General features: G+C 42.1%; 2 protein-coding genes across 2 annotated transcripts; both read left to right on the top strand.

Annotated features, from left to right (window-relative positions):
* LOC123729581 (trace amine-associated receptor 13c-like) lies at window positions 1–2658 on the top strand. Its single transcript, XM_045704856.1, has one exon. It carries the CDS (start codon window positions 978–980, stop codon window positions 1929–1931), a length of 954 nt encoding a protein of 317 aa, XP_045560812.1. The 5' UTR covers window positions 1–977; the 3' UTR covers window positions 1932–2658.
* A 10956-nt stretch (window positions 2659–13614) lies between these two features.
* On the top strand, window positions 13615–15536 carry LOC106582449 (trace amine-associated receptor 13c-like). Its single transcript, XM_014165574.2, has one exon. The coding sequence runs from the start codon at window positions 13851–13853 to the stop codon at window positions 14802–14804; it is 954 nt and encodes a 317-aa protein (XP_014021049.2). The 5' UTR covers window positions 13615–13850; the 3' UTR covers window positions 14805–15536.
* The last annotated feature ends 3528 nt before the right edge of the window (window positions 15537–19064 follow it).

Here is a 19064-nt window from a genome sequence, read left to right as displayed (position 1 = left end):
AGGATAAAATTCAGAGAATCTGTCAGCAACAACCGAAATAGTGCTAAAACCATCATCAAGGGGTGATTGGGTCAGAATACAGTGGGGTTGTTCTGATGTCTGACAAATAGTATTTGTCCCCATGATGTAACTGAGACAAAGTCTCCCTCAACTTGAAGAAGTATGGTTCATCATTTTTTTTAAGTCTATGGAATGTTCATATGGAATGCGACTCCATTTTGACGCCATGTGCTATAGTGCATATGTAACAGTATTGCTTCTGTCCCTCTCGTCGCCCCTACCTAGGCTCGAACCAGGGACCCTCTGCCACGGCCCGTGCAGAGCAAGGAAACAAAATACCACATTTATCAGATAATATACCTGGCCATTACATCAGATCAAAATCATAGTTACTGCGTTTTGCCTTGGTAGGTCAGCATAAACATGTCATTTCATAACTTCCCTACTGTCAACTTTCCAACACACTGACATGTGGCGTGCCATCATGTCTCCTGAGGTTGTGGATTATGGTCCAAACTGAGCACTGACATCACCCAAACCAGTTAGTCTGCACAGTTATTCCTATTTCCCATGTAAAATAGCCTTTGAGTGTCCAAAAATTCATGCATATTTTCATATCCCCATTAAAATGCTCAGTTATGAAAATGTACTTTTTCTCTCATGTATAACTATCAGTAAGGCTGAAGGACAGGCTAGAGGGGCACAGCAACCTCCAATCCTGTCATAGTTAAAGAAAGGTTAAATAAAAAATATATATAAAAAAAGATTACATCATGCTTTGTTTATCCAACCGTTTGTTCATTTGTGTGCTCACGTGCGTGTGTGTGTGGAGACTCCTGGGAGGGGAGTGTTTGTCAGTCACTCAGTGATAAATAGAGAGGTTATGCTCAGAGTTTGTCAGAAGACTGACCTGACAGGGTCACAAACAGGACCAAGCAGTAGCAGGAGGACCACAGCATTTTTACCCTTTATTACAAATGGAGAAGCATGAAGATGTTCAATACTGTTTTCAAGACAGAAACTCTTCTTGCAGAAAGGCTTTGCTATCGACATCTATCTACATAACACTGTACATGTTCTTCTCATTGTTTTCAGCAGTTACAGTATTTTTGAACATACTGGTGATCATCTCCATCTCTCACTTCAAGCAGCTCCACACTCCAACCAACCTGCTCATCCTCTCTCTGGCTGTGTCAGATATCCTGGTGGGACTGATTGTGATACCAGTAGCGACTGTAGCATTAATGGAATCATGCTGGGATTTTGGGAAATATTTCTGTGTGTTTCAATTCTACATTGCTTATTTATGTACTTCTTTATCTCTGGGTAATTTGGTCTTGATATCTATTGACCGCTATGTTGCTGTGTGTGATCCCTTATTGTACCACTCTAAAATAACAATAACAAGAATAATGTGTTGTATATCTATTACCTGGTGTTGTTGTATCATATACCGTGCTGCTATTATAAACAACTTTGCAAATGTACAGGTACCCAGTAGGTGTTTGAATGAATGTTTTATTGTTGAAGGAATAACCTGGGTTAATATCATTGACCTTGTAATTACAATGGTTGTTCCGTGCTCTATTATTATAACACTTTATATGAAAATCTTTGTGGTGGCCAGATCACAGGCCAGAAAGGTATTTTCAAAAGAGGCTGCCGGTGTGTCTGGTGTTAAAACTGTACAGGCAAATAAGTCTGAGAGAAAAGCAGCAAAAACTCTTTCTATTGTTGTTTTCAACTATTTCATTTGTTGGATTCCATTTTTATTTTCTTTCTTTTTGTATTTTTTAATTGAAAATGTATTTTCAGTTATGATCATCGGCTTTCTACCACTTGTTAATTCTTTTATCAATCCAATAATTTATGCTTTCTTTTATCCATGGTTCAAAGTGACAGCTAAACATATTTTAACTCTGAACTTTTAAATTGTATTTTTTTTTTATCCTTTATTTAACTAGGCAAGTCAGTTTAGAACAAATTCTTATTTACAATGTCGGCCTAGCTTAACTTAAGGCATAAATAGTTCATATGTTTTTATTCCTACGTTTGACAAACGTGTTTGATATAGTTTTGTAATACAATTTTTGCAATTGCTTCTTTCATGTAACAATACAGTGACATGACCTATCTCAGTGTTGTCATCATACGGTAGATACGTGTGGTGTTGATACCCAATGATTTGTCTGGATTGGAATGACTTGGAGAAGGCATAAGAAGGCATAATCTTGTTTTATAAAATACATTGTAGTCATTTTGGGTTGTATATTCCAAATACCAAAGTCTGTTGTTGTTCCATGTTATTTAATGATAAATAGTAGGTAAGTATTCTAAAAGTACATTTTGAGAACGTCATGAGTCATTATGTATGTTTAACATCACCCTCTAGTGGCTCAATTGGTACACAATGCCTTCAACAATGGAGTAAAATGTAAATGTACAATATGCATGATATCAGATAACGTACAAGTCTATGTAAGTAGTTGAGGGTAAAATGCAAGAATATGCAATTATGTTTAACACTTTATAATGTTCAGTAATAAACCATAAGTAAGGCATTTACAGTATGGTCACCATTTATGATTACACCCACATTTGTTAAATGTTAATCAGCTTTGTATTCTCACATTTATAAATAACTACTATATGCTTTAATGATTCAACTCAACAGTGCAGGAGACTGTAGCAGACACTTTAACCTCAACATACTGGTTATGAACACTACCACTACTCTCACTACCACTACTGTCACTACATCACTGCTGCCAGGTCAGGGGTCACACCAGAGCAGCTTTCAGATGCTGTTTACTCTGAATTAATATAGAGATTGGGAAACACACTAAATAATTAATAATGGATAAGTAAATAGTTTATTCATAATTTGTTTCATTACTCCCACATTTGTTTTAGCAAGCTAGTTATTCACACTTTTATAAACAACGTTTTATAAGATAATTCATCAGATGTTTAATAAATATCTTTATAAACCATTTACTGATCATTAGTAAAGTAGTTTTGCAGTCCCTAATCTAAAGTGAGGACTATTCATACATTCTTAATACTTTATAAATGTTTTTAGAGACCAGTGTAATTTATCACAATAAGATTGACATGCTATTGGTAGATATTCCAGCAGTACCTGATGCTCCTTCAGGTCTCAAAATGACCTAGAACATATCAATGGATAAACAACAAGCACACAACACAGTGGATGTTAAAGGAAATATATTGAACATTTTATTCCAAAACAGTCACACTGTTGTAGTAGTGTGCTGAAGTAGTAACGTGTTTTGTCTGAAAATGATAACTTTCTTGTTTGTTGGTAGTGACTACAAAAACCAAAGTGTGAATTGCAGTCACTCATTAGAGCAATTCATAGACTGATTACAGGGAAATTTTAACCAATATCTAAATACATTATTTAACTGAACATTATGTTTAAAGGGTTAATACCTTTAATACACTACAAGTGAAGGTGTCCAAATACTTATGATTTCTTCAAATGGGGGGACGAGACACATGAGTTTTTTTCATTTCTAAACAGTAAAACAGATCTGTATGAATATACCTTCAAATAAAGGTGACATTCTACAAACAGTTTTACTGCAGAGTTTTACACCTGCTGGGCCAACACTGGTTGAATCAGCTTTGTTTCTTTTTAACCAACATGGAGTAGACATTGAATTGATGTCTGAGCCCAGTGGGCAGAGAATGTTTTCAGTATGTGCAGTGGCCATAGGATGGCAGTATAATTCACAATCTGTGACTGAGGGGGATAACTAGACTCATTCATTATGAAAGAGAAGTATGTCTGTTCTATAAAGTCAATTTCTATCTGAACGTTGGGTGAAAAGTGTGTCTGTGCCAAACTGAGAAGAGACCATCTGTCTGAATAATAGCAGACTTCATTACAGGAGACTCCCTGAATATGTTGGTCTTATTTTGATTGATGAAAAAATATGCACAAAACATGTCAAACTTTCCTTCAATTTACTCCACCTACCACCCACACCCTTCAAGTTAACCCTAACAGTCCTGAGGCCCCAGCATAAAAAATGGTCTGCAGGATGGCGTGGTTGTTGCCGTTCAGTCTCTCGCTCAGCGTCAATGGGCACTCTCCATGGAGGAAGTTGGCCAGGTAGCCCTGAGGAGGGATTATTCAAATTAGCCTAATTTTCAGCTCTATGTTTAGTCCACCTCCCGATTGATTGTGTCGTGGTTGATGCTTCAAGTTTCAGCAACACAAAGCTGTCATAGAAGTTCTGGTTTATTGTGAAGTCAATAACTCTTATAAAAAAGCCTCATCATGTGCAATGAAACATGTTGTTTTGTGGCCTTCAGAGAGGCACACATCAAAGGTTAGAGTGTGATTAAAATGAGCCCAGAGCAGACAGTGGCAACCCATGTGGTTACTGTGGAGTAGGCTAGTGTATAAGGAAAGTTGCCTTCCTAACCCCCCCCCCCAGTCTTTTTGAAACTGTCACTAATTGTGCTGTCAATTGAAGTTCTTATTTTATGTGTATCTGAAACTTTTGGCAGGAATTCCTGTATCTTTGATGAGATAATTACCAAGTTAATACAACATAATGATCACATTAATACATGATAATTATCACTTTAATATGTGATACTGAAATGATCTCATATTAACCTCTTAAATGTTAATTCCCCAATTTAGGGGACTTTCATTTTCATTTAGATTCTGTGTTTAATAGCCATATGTACACATGTGATTGCAGGGTACAGTGAAAATCTCAGGCTCCGAGCTTGAACATGCAGGACTAAGTGAAATAAAATAATGAAAATGGTAATTAAAAAATGTAAATAGCATTATAAAAAATTGTCCGTTGGGGTGGAGGCAGAGTAAAAACTGCTAATGTTGTGGGGTGGAATGACCATAGGGGGAGCGGCATGACCATTGAACGGGTGTGGGGACCAAGTTAAATAAAAACAAACAAAAAATAGGATAAACATATTAACAACTGCAACAGTGATGAATGTCGTTGGGGTGGGGGCAGAGTAAAAGTCAGTTGGTGGTGTGGGGGGAAAATGTCCATTGGGGGAGTAGCAGGGGGGAGGAGGAGCAGGTACAGTAGCTGACTAGTGGTGGCTATTCAGCAGCCTGATATTCTAAGGGTAGAAACTATTGGCCAGTCTTCCAGTTTTTGCCATGATGCTCCTGTGTTGCGTCTGAGTGTTAGAAGCAGGGAGAACAGGGCATGGGCTTCTTGGCCTCCCTGCGGAGTTGGTGTTGTAGGTGTCCTGTAGGGCAGGCAACGTTCACCCAATGGTGCGTTTGGCTGCACGTATCACCCTCTGAAGCTTCTTGCGGTCCGTGGCAGTGGAGTTGCTGTAATGCAGCCGACAGTATGCTCTCGATGGTGCTCCTGTAGAACACTGTGAGGGCCCTCGGGGACAGGCCTAATTTCTAAAGTATCCTGAGGTTGAAGAGTCGCTGTTGTGCCTTCTTCCTCACGGTGTCTGTGTGGTTAGACCATTTGAGCTTCTCCGAGATGTATATGCAGAGGAATTTAAAGTTATTGACCATTTCCACAGCAGCCCTGTTGATGAGGATGGGGACGTGTCCAGCCTGGTTCCTCCTGTATTCCACAATCAGGTCCTTTGTTTTGTTAACATTGAGGGAGAGGTTGTTCACCTGGCACCACGCCGTCAGAGTGCCTACCTCCTCCCTGTAGGTTGTCTCATCAGTGTTGGTAATCAGGGCTACTGCTGTTGTGTCGTCAGCGAACTTGATGATGGAGTCGGAGGTCACACAGTTGTGGGTATACAGGAAATACAGGAGGGGACTAAGGACTCAACCTTGTGGGGCCCCTGTGTTGAGAATCAGTGTTGAAGAGGTAATGTTGCCTTCTTTCACCGTGAGCTTTGTAATGAGCTTATAGGGCACTATGGCCTTTTTATCAAGGCATATGGTACTAATTAATTATTAAATAATACATTCACAGGTGGATAGAGACATCAATGAATGAGAGGAGTGCACCAGAAAATCACAATTTACCTTGACCACTAACTACATAAAAAATGATTACAGTATTAAGGCAGCTGAAATGTTGTAAATCTTACTGATTGTGAGTATATGTAGATTATCAACAGAAAAACTCAATCACTATTTTTCATTAATAGGTTGTTCATAGCATCTAAAATTTGAAACTGAAATCTACAATGTACTATTTGTCATCCTATTTACTATAGCAGTGCAAACTTGTGCAAAAAGTGCATACGAAGCATAGATAAGCAAAAAAAATCAGATTTTTCTAACAGTATAAGGCATTACTAGGTACTGTTCATGGCTCACTCATGAAGATATGTTTTATATGGCCATCCACTTTATATTAACATTAAAATATCTTGTTAATACAATATAATATGCTCTAGAAAACATGTCAGAGGATGCAAAAAAGATCTTGAGAGAAACCTTCAGCAAACCCACCTGACCCACTTGGAGGAAGTATTTGAGCGCCTCTGGAGCCATGGATTGATTCTACAACCCCTAAAGTGTCACCTGTTCTAGAGGCAGGTCACTTACCTTGGCCATGTGGTGGGCACCCAGGGGTTCACACCGGACCCTGGTAAGGTGAAAGCAGAAAATGAATGGGATACCATTAACACTGTGAATCAGTTAAAATCGTTCCGGTGCTTTGTGGGGTATTATAGGTGACTTATCCCATGTTCTAAATGATTGCCTTACCTCTCAATAATCTATTGGAGGACCAGGGGTCCACCTCATGAAAAACCAGTGTCCCAGTACAGAGGTCTTTAGCCCTTCCCTTGTGCTCTGGGTCAATTTGAAGGGATTGAACTGGAACATAAGGGAAGGGATAAAATAGTGACATCCGTGATGTTCTGGGTCAATTTGACCTACAATTTTACCTTGACCTTGGTCTATGTAACTATTGAATGCTTTGTCCTTGAAACAAGCTGCTTCATGCACAAGAACGGTGCAACCATGCTGATCACATTGATATAATGATGTCCCTATGATGCTCAGACACTGAGGAACAGTGATCTGAAGTCAATTTGACCTTGACCTTTGTGCTAGTAACAAATTGTATTCTGTGCAGTAAAGGTCTATCCATGCTGATCACAAGGATATATGTACAGTTGAAGTCGTAAGCTTACATACAGTTAGGTTGGAGTCATTAAAACTAGTTTTTCAACCACTCCACAAATTTCTTGTTAACAAACTATAGTTTCGGCAAGTCGGTTAGGACATCTACTTTATGCATGACACAAGTAAATTTTCCAACAATTATTGACAGACAGATTATTTCACTTATAATTCACCGTATCACAATTCCAGTGGGTCAGAAGTTCACTAAGTTGACTGTGCCTTTAACCTGTTGGGGATAGGGGGCAGTATTTGCACGGCCGGATAAAAAACGTACCCGATTTAATCTGGTTACTACTCCTGCCCGGTAACTAGAATATGCATATAATTGTTTGATTTGGATAGAAAACACCCTAAAGTTTCTAAAACTGTTTGAATGGTGTCTGTGAGTATAACAGAACTCATTTGGCAGGCCAAAACCTGAGAAGATTCCAAACAGGAAGCGCTCTCTCTGACTATTTCTTGGCCTTCTTGATCATCTCTAACCAAAACAGGGGATCTCTGGCATAACGTGACATTTTCTAACGCTCCCATAGGCTCTCAGAAGGCGCCAGAACGATGAATGGTGACTTTGCAGGCCATGGCTGTTCTCAGATAGTGGTCGATCTGAGAACAATGAGACTGAGGCGCGTGCACGAGCCGACACCATGTTTTTATTTTTTCGTTTTTGAACGAAAACAGGGTTTCCCGGTCGGAATATTATCGCTTTTTTACGAGAAAAATCGCATAAAAATTGATTTTAAACAGCGTTTGACATGCTTCGAAGTACGGTAATGGAATATTTTGACATTTTTTGTCACGAAACGCGTCGGGCGCGTCACCCTTCTTTACCCTTCGGATAGTGTCTTGAACGCACGAACAAAACGCCGCTATTTGGATATAACTTTAACCCTTCCTTCACTGTAGGGCTACAGTTCCCTTCCTTCTCGGTAGGGTTACAGTTCCATTCCTTCACTGTAGGGCTACAGTTCCCTTCCTTCCCGGTAGGGTTACAGTTCCCTTCCTTCCCGGTAGGGTTACAGTTCCCTTCCTTCTCGGTAGGGTTACAGTTCCCTTCCTTCTCGGTAGGGTTACAGTTCCCTTCCTTCTCGGTAGGGTTACAGTTCCATTCCTTCACTGTAGGGCTACAGTTCCCTTCCTTCTCGGTAGGGCTACAGTTCCCTTCCTTCTCGGTAGGGCTACAGTTCCCTTCCTTCTCGGTAGGGCTACAGTTCCCTTCCTTCTCGGTAGGGCTACAGTTCCCTTCCTTCCCGGTAGGGCTACAGTTCCATTCCTTCACTGTAGGGCTACAGTTCCCTTCCTTCTCGGTAGGGCTACAGTTCCATTCCTTCCCGGTAAGGTCAGACACTCAAGTAGGTCTAGTGTATCTTATATGCTAGGCCATAAGTTAGCTACCCCGTCTGCAGTCTCCTGCCCTGCTCAGATTGCAGTCCCCGACCTTAGTTGTTAGGCAGTTCCCTATCCTACCAGGTTTAGAGGCTCCTGCCTTACAAGTTACCTGTGCTAGGTTCTCAGTCCTCCACCCTCATCTGCTCTCAGTCCCTAGCACAAGGTCATTGGTCTCCTGCTGCACTAGGTCATTGGTCTCCTGCTGCACTAGGTCATTGGTCTCCTGCTGCACAAGGTCATTGGTCTCCTGCTGCACTAGGTCATTGGTCTCCTGCTGCACTTGGTCATTGTTCTCCAGCTGCACTAGGTCATTGTTCTCCAGCTGTACTTGGTCATTGGTCTCCTGCTGCACTAGGTCACTGGTCTCCAGCTGCACAAGGTCATTGGTCTCCAGCTGTACTAGGTCATTGTTCTCCAGCTGCACTAGGTCATTGGTCTCCAGCTGCACTTGGTCATTGGTCTCCTGCTGCACTAGGTCACTGGTCTCCAGCTGTACTAGGTCATTGGTCTCCAGCTGAACCAGGTCATTGGTCTCCAGCTGCACTAGGTCTGTTGTCTCCAGCATTAGTCGTCCCTCAGTCCCTAACCCATGTGGGTCATCAAGCTCCTTCCCCACAAGGCTTAGAGGTACCAGATTCTCTAGTAGGCCCAGAGCTCGACTGTTCTCCAAGTCCAGCGTCAGTTTCCCTGGCAGGTCCAGAGTCGTTCTCCCTGTCAGGTTCAGAGTCGTTCTCCCTTTCAGGTTCAGAGTTGTTCTCCCAGTCAGGTTCAGAGTCGTTCTCCCTGTCAGGTCCAGCATCAGTTTCCCTGGTAGGTCCAGCATCGTTTTCCCTGTCAAGTTTAGAGTAATTTTCCCTATCAGGTTCAGTCCATCTCCCTGTCATGTTCAGATTCGTTCTCCTTGTCAGGTCCAGAGTCGTTCTCCCTGTCAGGTCCAGAGTCGGTTTCCCTGTCACGTCCAGAGTCTTGTTTCCCTGTCTGGTCCAGACACGTTCTCCCTGTCAAGCCTAAAGTTATCAGCACTAGTCTCCCAGCCTTTAGCCGTTCTGGTTCCACTGTCTCCAGCTCTAGTCGGCCCTCAGTCCACTGCTCTGCCAGGCTATAGGTTCTCTGCCCCACTAGGTTTGCAGCATCTGCCCTCAGTTAGTCGGCAACAACCAGCCTCAGTCGGCAAGCAGTCAGCTCCCTCAGTGCTACATGCCAAACCACCTGCCATAGTTCTAGGCCCTGGGTTTCCTGTCTCGCTAGACCCAGAGTTATCTGCTCCTCTAGGTGTGCAGTTATACAGTTCGCAGCCCGCAGCCAGTCGCCTATTCTAGCGCTAGACTATTCGTTCCCTGCCTTGGAAGACCCTCAGCCCTTCACACGTGGGAGACCACCTGACATCGCCTCTGGGGCCCAGCTGCCCCCTGCCTCCAGATCCCATGATGATCCTCGCCCAGGGTTCCCCACATGGTCCATCATGGGAGTCATCGCTTTCAGCAGTTGTAAAAGAGTCAACAGCCTCAGCCGCAGACAGTGAGCTGCCAACAACTGTTGTGGCCGTCATGCCACATTCCTCTGCCGCAGTAGGCGAGCCACCTGCTTCAGAGCGCTTGGAAATGCGCATCTGGACACTGCACCTCCCAATAGACCCAGAATTATCTGCTCCAGAATTATCTGCCCACTCTCCAAAGGGAGAAGACATACATTTCTGAGGACTTTTATTGTCGACAATAACACGAATATCTGAATTTTGAGCGAGCATTTTCAAGTGTTCTAGGAACATAACAGCTTACTTAAATCTCACAAATCTCTGTTTTGGAATATATGACCAAAATTATGCTATTTACACTTTGTACAACATTTCCACACTAGAATCAATGTTTCTGACTAATATCGATGCAGCATTGGCCTTTTTCAACCAGACAATTTTTTTTTTTATTCAGCTGCCCTTTAAGATTTAAAAATGACATAGAGTATATCAAAGGTTAAACAATAATCACACAACACAGAGGATATTAAAATAAATATATTGAATATTTTATTCCAAAACAGCCACTGTTGTAGTAGTGTGATGTGTAACTTCATACACACTCTATTCTGAGTAAAGTAATCTTTTTGGTCTGAAAATGCTGACATTCGCATTTATTTGCAGCATAACTTGCTGATCATTAAAATTAAAGGATTACTATCTTTAAAGGCCGGGTAACATTTGCAATACAACACTTCCAAACAACAGTATTTGTGAATTAAATGTTAGATATATTTACTTAAACATCCTGTGTTGTGTACTTATTCTTTTACCATTGTCACGCCTACTCCTGCTCCCTTTGCTCACGGTGTCGCTGGTCCACTAACCACCGGTCCTGGCAACCCACATTGCACACACCTGGCAACCATCATGACGTACACCTGGACTTCATCACCACCCTGATTACTCTCCCGTTATATATATGTGGCTTTCAGTAGCCTCAGTCATCAGGCAGTATTGGTTTTGTTCACGTTCAGTACGATTCTCCTGTTTTGTTTATCTTCTTTTTCTCATCATTAAACTTACATTCTGCGCCTGCTTCCTGACTCCAAGCGTATACCTTACAGAACACTGCCTCAGAAAATATGGAAGCAACAGAAGACAACAGCATCTTCCAGACGGTCGAGGAACAGGGTCATCTACTCCACCAACAGCTGACTCTACTGGGTACGGCCATGAAGGAGGTCCTCCGCATTCTCCACCAATCTCGACACCACCAGCTGGCTCGGGGTACGGCCATGAAGGAAGTCCTCCGCGTTCTCCACCGCCTTGACACAACCAGCGGGCTATACTGGGTACGGCCATGAAGGAGGTCCTCCGCGTTCTCCACTGCCTCGACACCACCAGCTGGCTCTGGGGGTACGGCCATGATGGAGGTCCTCCGTGTTCTCCACCGCCTCGACACCACCAGCTGGCTCTACTGGGAACAGCCATGAAGGAAATCCTCTGCGTTCTCCACCGCCTCGACACCACCAGCGAGGTTCTCCATACCTTTGACGGAGGGCCTCCTACCACGGGTCGTCACAGTGAGCCAGTCCCCCAGCCTGCCCAGCCATCCGCCCAGGTCAGCGATGCCCGACTGTCCCTTCTGGAGAAGTATGACGGCACTCCATCGAAATGCTGTGGCTTCCTACTCCAGTGCTCCCTCTATTTCGCCTATCAGACAGGAGCCCCCACCAACGAGAGTTCCAAGGTTGCCACGGTCATTTCCCTGCTTTCCCGACCGGACGGTCGTTGGAACAGGCTACAGCTGTCTGGGAGAGAGGAGAGGAGGAGTTGGGTTCCTATGAGAGGTTCATTGTTCTGTTCAGGGTGGTCTTTGACCATCCTTCAGAGGGCATAAGGGGAGGTGAGAGACTTTTCTAACTCCAGCAGGGTGCCCAGGCCCAGATTAAGCTCTCACCTTTCGGACTGTGGCAGCCTCCAGCGGATGGAATGAGCCGGCGCTCTGCACTCTATTCCGCAGTGGACTGCACGAAGAGGTCCAGACGGTGATGACAACATATCCTTGGACTCTCTCATCGCGATGGCCATCTGTCTGGATAACCTTCTTCGGGAGCGCCGGTGTCCACCTCGCCACTCTCCTCCCTCTTTTGGCTGTCCTGAGGCAGAGCCGGAACCCATGGAGGTAGTGGCCACACACCTCTCCATGGCAGAGCGGCGTCACTGAAGACAGCAGGGGCTCTGTCCCTATTGCGGCCAGGAGGGGCACCAACTTCAGTGGTTGTCCGGGCGTCCCAACCGCGACCATTGGGATCTGGGCGCAGTTACGCACATCACAGCACCCCTCACCTTCACCGTGGGTCCCATGCACCAGGAAAGCCTTCCCTTCCTCACCATCACCGCACCCGCACACAAAGTGATCCTCGGCCTCCCGTGGCTCCAACTTCATAACCCCACCATCTCTTGGTTGAAAATGAGAATCACCACCTGGGGACTAGGATGCCGGAGGACCTGCTTTTCCTCACCCTTTGGTTCCTCGTCGATGGTGGGTCCTGTGTGTGTCCTTCAGCCCATTAATCTGTCCTCCCATATTGTTGGCACTGTGTTTTGGGACTTTATCCACTATGTCAACTCATGTTCCATATGTACTCAATCCAAATATCCCCGGCACGCTCCAACAGGGAAACTACTTCCTGTGCCTCAGCGGCCTTGGTCACATCTGTCCATAGACTTTGAATTGGGCACCACGGTCAGAAACAATGTCCTCCGGAAGTCCATACTGCCGGAAGACATGCTGGAATAGTGCCTCAGCGACCTGGAGAGCGGTAGGTAGACCAGAGAGAAGGATAAAATTCAGAGAATCTGTCAGCAACAACCGAAATAGTGCTAAAACCATCATCAAGGGGTGATTGGGTCAGAATACAGTGGGGTTGTTCTGATGTCTGACAAATAGTATTTGTCCCCATGATGTAACTGAGACAAAGTCTCCCTCAACTTGAAGAAGTATGGTTCATCATTTTTTTAAGTCTATGGAATGTTCATATGGAATGCGACTCCATTTTGACGCCATGTGCTATAGTGCATATGTAACAGTATTGCTTCTGTCCCTCTCGTCGCCCCTACCTAGGCTCGAACCAGGGACCCTCTGCACACATCAGCAACTGCCTCGTACGAAGTATCGTTACCCATCGCTCCACAAAAGCCGCGGCCCGTGCAGAGCAAGGAAACAAAATACCACATTTATCAGATAATATACCTGGCCATTACATCAGATCAAAATCATAGTTACTGCGTTTTGCCTTGGTAGGTCAGCATAAACATGTCATTTCATAACTTCCCTACTGTCAACTTTCCAACACACTGACATGTGGCGTGCCATCATGTCTCCTGAGGTTGTGGATTATGGTCCAAACTGAGCACTGACATCACCCAAACCAGTTAGTCTGCACAGTTATTCCTATTTCCCATGTAAAATAGCCTTTGAGTGTCCAAAAATTCATGCATATTTTCATATCCCCATTAAAATGCTCAGTTATGAAAATGTACTTTTTCTCTCATGTATAACTATCAGTAAGGCTGAAGGACAGGCTAGAGGGGCAGAGCAACCTCCAATCCTGTCATAGTTAAAGAAAGGTTAAATAAAAAATATATATAAAAAAAGATTACATCATGCTTTGTTTATCCAACCGTTTGTTCATTTGTGTGCTCACGTGCGTGTGTGTGTGGAGACTCCTGGGAGGGGAATGTTTGTCAGTCACTCAGTGATAAATAGAGAGGTTATGCTCAGAGTTTGTCAGAAGACTGACCTGACAGGGTCACACACAGGACCAAGCAGTAGCAGGAGGACCACAGCATTTTTACCCTTTATTACAAATGGAGAAGCATGAAGATGTTCAATACTGTTTTCAAGACAGAAACTCTTCTTGCAGAAAGGCTTTGCTATCGACATCTATCTACATAACACTGTACATGTTCTTCTCATTGTTTTCAGCAGTTACAGTATTTTTGAACATACTGGTGATCATCTCCATCTCTCACTTCAAGCAGCTCCACACTCCAACCAACCTGCTCATCCTCTCTCTGGCTGCGTCAGATCTCCTGGTGGGACTGATTGTGATACCAGTAGCGACTGTAGCATTAATGGAATCATGCTGGGGTTTTGGGGAATATTTCTGTGTGTTTCAATTCTACATCGCTTTTTTATGTACTTCTTTATCTCTGGGTAATTTGGTCTTGATATCTATTGACCGCTATGTTGCTGTGTGTGATCCCTTATTGTACCACTCTAAAATAACAATAACAATAATTATGTGTTGTATATCTATTACCTGGTGTTGTTGTATCATATACTGTGCTGCTATTATAAACAACTTTGCAAATGTACAGGTACCCAGTAGGTGTTTGAATGAATGTTTTATTGTTGAAGGAATAACCTGGGTTAATATCATTGAACTTGTAATTACAATGGTTGTTCCGTGCTCTATTATTATAACACTTTATATGAAAATCTTTGTGGTGGCCAGATCACAGGCCAGAAAGGTATTTTCAAAAGAGGCTGCCGGTGTGTCTGGTGTTAAAACTGTACAGGCAAATAAGTCTGAGAGAAAAGCAGCAAAAACTCTGGCTATTGTTGTTTTCAACTATTTAATTTGTTGGATTCCATTTTTATTTTCTTTCTTTTTGTATTTTTTAATTGAAAATGTATTTTCAGTTATGATCATCGGCTTTCTACCACTTGTTAATTCTTTTATCAATCCAATAATTTATGCTTTCTTTTATCCATGGTTCAAAGTGACAGCTAAACATATTTTAACTCTGAACTTTTAAATTGTATTTTTTTTTAATCCTTTATTTAACTAGGCAAGTCAGTTTAGAACAAATTCTTATTTACAATGTCGGCCTAGCTTAACTTAAGGCATAAATAGTTCATATGTTTTTATTCCTACGTTTGACAAACGTGTTTGATATAGTTTTGTAATACAATTTTTGCAATTGCTTCTTTCATGTAACAATACAGTGACATGACTTATCTCAGTGTTGTCATCATACGGTAGATACGTGTGGTGTTGATACCCAATGATTTGTCTGGATTGGATTGGAATGACTTGGAGAAGGCATAAGAAGGCATAATCTTGTTTTATAAAATACATTGTAGTCATTTTGGGTTGTATATTCCAAATACCAAAGTCTGTTGTTGTTCCATGTTATTTAATGATAAATAGTAGGTAAGTATTCTAAAAGTACATTTTGAGAACGTCATGAGTCATTATATGTGTTTAACATCACCCTCTAGTGGCTCAATTGGTACACAATGCCTTCAACAATGGAGTAAAATGTAAATGTACAATATGCATGATATCAGATAACGTACAAGTCTATGTAAGTAGTTGAGGGTAAAATGCAAGAATATGCAATTATGTTTAACACTTTATAATGTTCAGTAATAAACCATAAGTAAGGCATTTACAGTATGGTCACCATTTATGATTACACCCACATTTGTTAAATGTTAATCAGCTTTGTATTCTCACATTTATAAATAACTACTATATGCTTTAATGATTCAACTCAACAGTGCAGGAGACTGTAGCAGACACTTTAACCTCAACATACTGGTTATGAACACTACCACTACTCTCACTACCACTACTGTCACTACATCACTGCTGCCAGGTCAGGGGTCACACCAGAGCAGCTTTCAGATGCTGTTTACTCTGAATTAATATAGAGATTGGGAAACACACTAAATAATTAATAATGGATAAGTAAATAGTTTATTCATAATTTGTTTCATTACTCCCACATTTGTTTTAGCAAGCTAGTTATTCACACTTTTATAAACAACGTTTTATAAGATAATTCATCAGATGTTTAATAAATATCTTTATAAACCATTTACTGATCATTAGTAAAGTAGTTTTGCAGTCCCTAATCTAAAGTGAGGACTATTCATACATTCTTAATACTTTATAAATGTTTTTAGAGACCAGTGTAATTTATCACAATAAGATTGACATGCTATTGGTAGATATTCCAGCAGTACCTGATGCTCCTTCAGGTCTCAAAATGACCTAGAACATATCAATGGATAAACAACAAGCACACAACACAGTGGATGTTAAAGGAAATATATTGAACATTTTATTCCAAAACAGTCACACTGTTGTAGTAGTGTGCTGAAGTAGTAACGTGTTTTGTCTGAAAATGATAACTTTCTTGTTTGTTGGTAGTGACTACAAAAACCAAAGTGTGAATTGCAGTCACTCATTAGAGCAATTCATAGACTGATTACAGGGAAATTTTAACCAATATCTAAATACATTATTTAACTGAACATTATGTTTAAAGGGTTAATACCTTTAATACACTACAAGTGAAGGTGTCCAAATACTTATGATTTCTTCAAATGGGGGGACGAGACACATGAGTTTTTTTCATTTCTAAACAGTAAAACAGATCTGTATGAATATACCTTCAAATAAAAGGTGACATTCTACAAACAGTTTTACTGCAGAGTTTTACACCTGCTGGGCCAACACTGGTTGAATCAGCTTTGTTTCTTTTTAACCAACATGGAGTAGACATTGAATTGATGTCTGAGCCCAGTGGGCAGAGAATGTTTTCAGTATGTGCAGTGGCCATAGGATGGCAGTATAATTCACAATCTGTGACTGAGGGGGATAACTAGACTCATTCATTATGAAAGAGAAGTATGTCTGTTCTATAAAGTCAATTTCTATCTGAACGTTGGGTGAAAAGTGTGTCTGTGCCAAACTGAGAAGAGACCATCTGTCTGAATAATAGCAGACTTCATTACAGGAGACTCCCTGAATATGTTGGTCTTATTTTGATTGATGAAAAAATATGCACAAAACATGTCAAACTTTCCTTCAATTTACTCCACCTACCACCCACACCCTTCAAGTTAACCCTAACAGTTCTGAGGCCCCAGCATAAAAAATGGTCTGCAGGATGGCGTGGTTGTTGCCGTTCAGTCTCTCGCTCAGCGTCAATGGGCACTCTCCATGGAGGAAGTTGGCCAGGTAGCCCTGAGGAGGGATTATTCAAATTAGCCTAATTTTCAGCTCTATGTTTAGTCCACCTCCCGATTGATTGTGTCGTGGTTGATGCTTCAAGTTTCAGCAACACAAAGCTGTCATGGAAGTTACTTGAATCTGGCTTATTGTGAAGTCAATAACTCTGATAAAAAAGCCTCATCATGTGCAATGAAACATGTTGTTTTGTGGCCTTCAGAGAGGCACACATCAAAGGTTAGAGTGTGATTAAAATGAGCCCAGAGCAGACAGTGGCAACCCATGTGGTTACTGTGGAGTAGGCTAGTGTATAAGGAAAGTTGCCTTCCTTCCTGTGTATCTGAAACTTTTGGCAGGAATTCCTGTATCTTTGATGAGATAATTACCAAGTTAATACAACACAATGATCACATTAATACATGATAATTATCACTTTAATATGTGATACTGAAATGATCTCATATTAACCTCTTAAATGTTAATTCCCCAATTTAGGGGACTTTCATTTTCATTTAGATTCTGTGTTTAATAGCCATATGTACACATGTGATTGCAGGGTACAGTGAAAATCTCAGGCTCCGAGCTTGAACATGCAGGACTAAGTGAAATAAAGTAATGAAAATGGTAATTAAAAAATGTAAATAGCATTATAAAAAATTGTCCGTTGGGGTGGAGGCAGAGTAAAAACTGCTAATGTTGTGGGGTGGAATGACCATAGGGGGAGCGGCATGACCATTGAACGGGTGTGGGGACCAAGTTAAATAAAAACAAACAAAAAATAGGATAAACATATTAACAACTGCAACAGTGATGAATGTCGTTGGGGTGGGGGGCAGAGTAAAAGTCAGTTGGTGGTGTGGGGGGAAAATGTCCATTGGGGGGAGTAGCAGGGGGAGGAGGAGCAGGTACAGTAGCTGACTAGTGGTGGCTATTCAGCAGCCTGATATTCTAAGGGTAGAAACTATTGGCCAGTCTTCCAGTTTTTGCCATGATGCTCCTGTGTTGCGTCTGAGTGTTAGAAGCAGGGAGAACAGGGCATGGGCTTCTTGGCCTCCCTGCGGAGTTGGTGTTGTAGGTGTCCTGTAGGGCAGGCAACGTTCACCCAATGGTGCGTTTGGCTGCACGTATCACCCTCTGAAGCTTCTTGCGGTCCGTGGCAGTGGAGTTGCTGTAATGCAGCCGACAGTATGCTCTCGATGGTGCTCCTGTAGAACACTGTGAGGGCCCTCGGGGACAGGCCTAATTTCTAAAGTATCCTGAGGTTGAAGAGTCGCTGTTGTGCCTTCTTCCTCACGGTGTCTGTGTGGTTAGACCATTTGAGCTTCTCCGAGATGTATATGCAGAGGAATTTAAAGTTATTGACCATTTCCACAGCAGCCCTGTTGATGAGGATGGGGACGTATCCAGCCTGGTTCCTCCTGTATTCCACAATCAGGTCCTTTGTTTTGTTAACATTGAGGGAGAGGTTGTTCACCTGGCACCACGCCGTCAGAGTGCCTACCTCCTCCCTGTAGGTTGTCTCATCAGTGTTGGTAATCAGGGCTACTGCTGTTGTGTCGTCAGCGAACTTGATGACGGAGTCGGAGGTCACACAGTTGTGGGTATACAGGAAATACAGGAGGGGACTAAGGACTCAACCTTGTGGGGCCCCTGTGTTGAGAATCAGTGTTGAAAAGGTAATGTTGCCTTCTTTCACCGTGAGCTTTGTAATGAGCTTATAGGGCACTATGGCCTTTTTATCAAGGCATATGGTACTAATTAATTATTAAATAATACATTCACAGGTGGATAGAGACATCAATGAATGAGAGGAGTGCATCAGAAAATCAATTGGATTTTCCCTGACCACTAACTACATAAAAAATGATTACAGTATTAAGGCAGCTGAAATGTTATAAACCTTACTGATTGTGAGTATATGTAGATTATCAACAGAAAAACTCAATCACTATTTTTCATGAATAGGTTGTTATCATATACAATTTGAAACTGAAATCTACAATGTACTATTTGTCATCCTATTTACTATAGCAGTGCAAACTTGTGCAAAAAG

This window comes from Salmo salar, chromosome ssa21 (assembly GCF_905237065.1).
Source record: "Salmo salar chromosome ssa21, Ssal_v3.1, whole genome shotgun sequence".
In the NCBI taxonomy this organism is placed as follows: domain Eukaryota; kingdom Metazoa; phylum Chordata; class Actinopteri; order Salmoniformes; family Salmonidae; genus Salmo; species Salmo salar.
This window is presented reverse-complemented; position numbering and strand designations above follow the sequence as displayed.

Bases quoted from the DNA above. Each gene is read 5' to 3' on its own strand.
- LOC106582449 (XM_014165574.2), top strand. From the start codon at position 13,851: ATGGAGAAGCATGAAGATGTTCAATACTGTTTTCAAGACAGAAACTCT.
- LOC123729581 (XM_045704856.1), top strand. From the start codon at position 978: ATGGAGAAGCATGAAGATGTTCAATACTGTTTTCAAGACAGAAACTCT.